Source organism: Suricata suricatta, chromosome 1, assembly GCF_006229205.1.
Source record: "Suricata suricatta isolate VVHF042 chromosome 1, meerkat_22Aug2017_6uvM2_HiC, whole genome shotgun sequence".
NCBI classification, from domain to species: domain Eukaryota; kingdom Metazoa; phylum Chordata; class Mammalia; order Carnivora; family Herpestidae; genus Suricata; species Suricata suricatta.
In genome coordinates, this window is record NC_043700.1 from 189,556,958 (window position 1) to 189,560,041 (window position 3,084).

At 57.3% G+C, this 3,084-nt stretch overlaps 1 protein-coding gene across 1 annotated transcript in view; it reads left to right on the top strand.

Annotated features, from left to right (window-relative positions):
- EVC (EvC ciliary complex subunit 1) overlaps nt 1-3,084 on the top strand; it is a 52,554-nt gene that overhangs the window by 7,028 nt on the left and 42,442 nt on the right. The window contains 2 exon segments of the mRNA XM_029952450.1: nt 372-604; nt 2,151-2,235. Coding sequence (XP_029808310.1) covers nt 372-604; nt 2,151-2,235 — 318 coding nt within the window.

Genomic DNA, 3,084 nt, shown 5'->3' on the forward strand with positions numbered 1-3,084 from the left:
AGAGGCAGAAGCGGTGGGGGGGTTGGGTAGCAGGTGGAGGAGGTCCAAGTTGGCAGCCAAGTCTGGGGTGCAGTGGGCCACCGTGAATGGACCTAGGGCAATATCCAAGGGGCAGGAGCCTGGTGCAGAGGGGCTGGCCTCCTGGGGACAAGAGCTATGACCCTGGCCCCTGGGGTGTGGATGCAGGTGTGACCCTGGGACGGAAGCTCTATCTGTTGACTCGTCCCCTCCCAGGGTGCCCAGTCCAGCCCTCCTGGGACCCTGTTGTGTATCTCTGGTGGAATTACCGAAGCCCAAGTCGTGGTAGGTGTTTGGACCTCTCCAGAGTGGTCCAAAGTGGACTGAGTGAGCTCTCCCTCCCCCACCCCCAGCCGCTGGCCGACGGCTCCTCCAACCCGTCTCTGCACGAAAACTTAAAGCAGGCCGTCTTGCCGAACCAGCCGGTGGAGGCGTCCCCCTGCAGCAGCCTGGAGAGCCTGAGCCAGGCGGAGAAGGACGACAGCAGCTCCTTGTCCAGCGTCCGGTCGGCGGCCAGTGATGACAGGTTCCTCAGCCGCCCCTTCGTCCGGGTCAACAGCTTCCCCGAGGTGCTGGTCTGTGAGAGGTAAGGCCGGGGAGGGGAGGGATGGAGAAGCAGCCCGTGGACCCTATCACTGTTGGGGGAGGAGATGGCGGCCCAGAGAGGTTAAGCAACTCTGCCACGGACACACAGCCACCCAGTGTCCGAGCTGGAGCTCACCATGTGGTGTTGGCCAATGTGGGGCTTAGGGAATCAGCCTGAGCCCTGAGGAGAGACTGGAGGAGCGCCATTGAGTCACCGCCCACCGTGCCCTGGGCGTTGCATAACTGCAGCTAGCACTGATTAGGCGCCTTCTGTGTACCGGGCGGCGGCGTACCGGGCGGTGGCGTGCTGAGCACTTCGCGGGGATTATTGTCTCAGGAGTCTGACCGGGTCTGCCTTATTCACCACGGTGTGCCTGCCGCACTGTGGGAGCCCCAGGCAGGTTCCGTGATGGACAGATAAAAATCAGTCAATCAGTGAATCAATTCCTCTTAACAACCCTATGCAGGAGGTGCTAGGCTTGCCCTCATTTTACAAAGAATAAAGGGACACAGGAAGCTGAGTCAGTTGCCCAAGGTCACTCAGCAGGTGAGTGATGGAGATGGGTTTGACCTTATCTCCAAAGCCCACACTCTAAATCGCCAAGCTACTGAGTGCGCAGGGGAGGTTCCAGAAACTGAGTCAGCAGCTTTGTGCTTTGGTCCCCAGACTTCTCTGCGCCTTACAGCTCGGTGAGGCCCAGTGGCCTGCCTCCTGTGAGATGAACTGGGCGCAACCTCAGCTCAGGGCTGTGGAAGGAGTGGGCCCAGACCCTGAGCTCAGTGCTGACCTTCACATGGCCGGGAAGGGGTGTTGGGGAGCTTTGGGACTTCCTGGGCTTGTAATGGTTTGGGTGGGAATGCAGCTGTTCAGAGTGCACATGCCCACAGCGGACGAGCGGTCAGGTCCACCCTGCCACGTACCTACCCCCGTGACCGTGTGACTGCTCACTGACTTCCTAAGTCTGTTTCCCCATCTGTGAAATGGGCATGAGGATGCCCGCCTGCAGGGGCGGAGGAGAGAGGGCTCGTGATGCAGACGGCGCGGTGCCGGAGTGGGGTGGTCTCCTGGTTTCCTCTCCCCTCCGTCTCCTACTGCCTTCTGCCCTCTGGGTCTCAGGCAGCTCTCCCTTCTGGTCATAGTGATGGACGCATCACTTGGGCGGCTGTTAGGAACCTCTGCGTGCTGCAGAATTTAAAATCCGGGCTCAGGGGCGCCTGGGTGGCTCAGTTGGTTAAGCGTCCAGCTTACGGCTTCGGCTCAGGTCATGATCTCATGGTTCGTGGGTTTGAGCCCCGCATCGGGCTCTGTACTAACTGCTAGCTTAGAGCCTGAAGCCTGTTTCAGATTCTGTGTCTCCCTCTCTCTCTGCCCCTCCCCTGCTTGCACTGTCTCTCAAAAATAAATAAAAAGCATAAAAAAATTATTGTAAAATCTGGACTCGGGATACCCCGTGGCTTATACTGAGCCGGGATGTGCCCCCTCCCGGTAATCCCCCTCCCACCCCAAGTACTCTCAAAAGCTTGTCATTTCCCTCTCGGCTTTGCAGTGTGGACCTGGACTTCTGTATCTATAACCTGCACCTAAAGGATCTGCTGCATCTGGACACGGCGCTGAGGCGGGAGAAGCACATGGTAGGTGTCCAGCTGAGTTTCTCACCCTTTCCCGGGTCATGGGCTCAGGCTCTGTTTGGGCACCGAGTCCCGTGTGCCCTCAGGGACTGGGTCCTGGTGACAGCGAGCCACGATGACGGGAAGGCACAGGGCGTTAGACATCTGACAATAAAACAGAGAAGCCGTTTGCGCCTGCTGGTGGGACATGGGCTGTGCCTTCCCCGGAGCTGTGGGGTTGGGCAGAAAGACAAGGGCCTCCCCGGCGGTGCACATCCTCACGGAGGCGGGGCTAAACGACATTGAAAAGAGCACAGCATTTTTACTTACGGTTTTTATTTTTATTTATTTAAAAAAATTTTTTTAATGTTTTATTTATTTTTGATACAGAGAGAGATAGAGCATGAGAGGGGGAAGGGCAGAGAGAGGAGACACAGAACTGGAAGCAGGCTCCAGGCTCTGAGCTAGCTGTCAGCACAGAGCCTGACGCGGGGCTCGAACCCATGAACGTGAGATCTGACCTGAGCCGAAGCCGGAGGCTTCACCGACTGAGCCACCCAGGCACCCCTTAAATTTTTTTTAACATTTATTTATTTTTGAGACAGAGACAGAGCATGAGTGGGGGAGGGGCAGAGAGAGGGGGAGACAGAATCAGAAGCAGGCTCCTGGCCCCAAGCTGTCAGCACAGAGCCCGATGTGGGGCTCGAACTCCCAAACCACGAGATCATGACCTGAGATCATGACCTGAGCCCGAAGTCAGACGCTTAACCAACTGCGCCACCCAGGCGCCCCTATTTTTATTTTTTAATGTTTATATCTGAGAGCCAGAGAGTGCACAGGAGGGGTAGAGAGAAAAGGGGACGTAGGATCCAG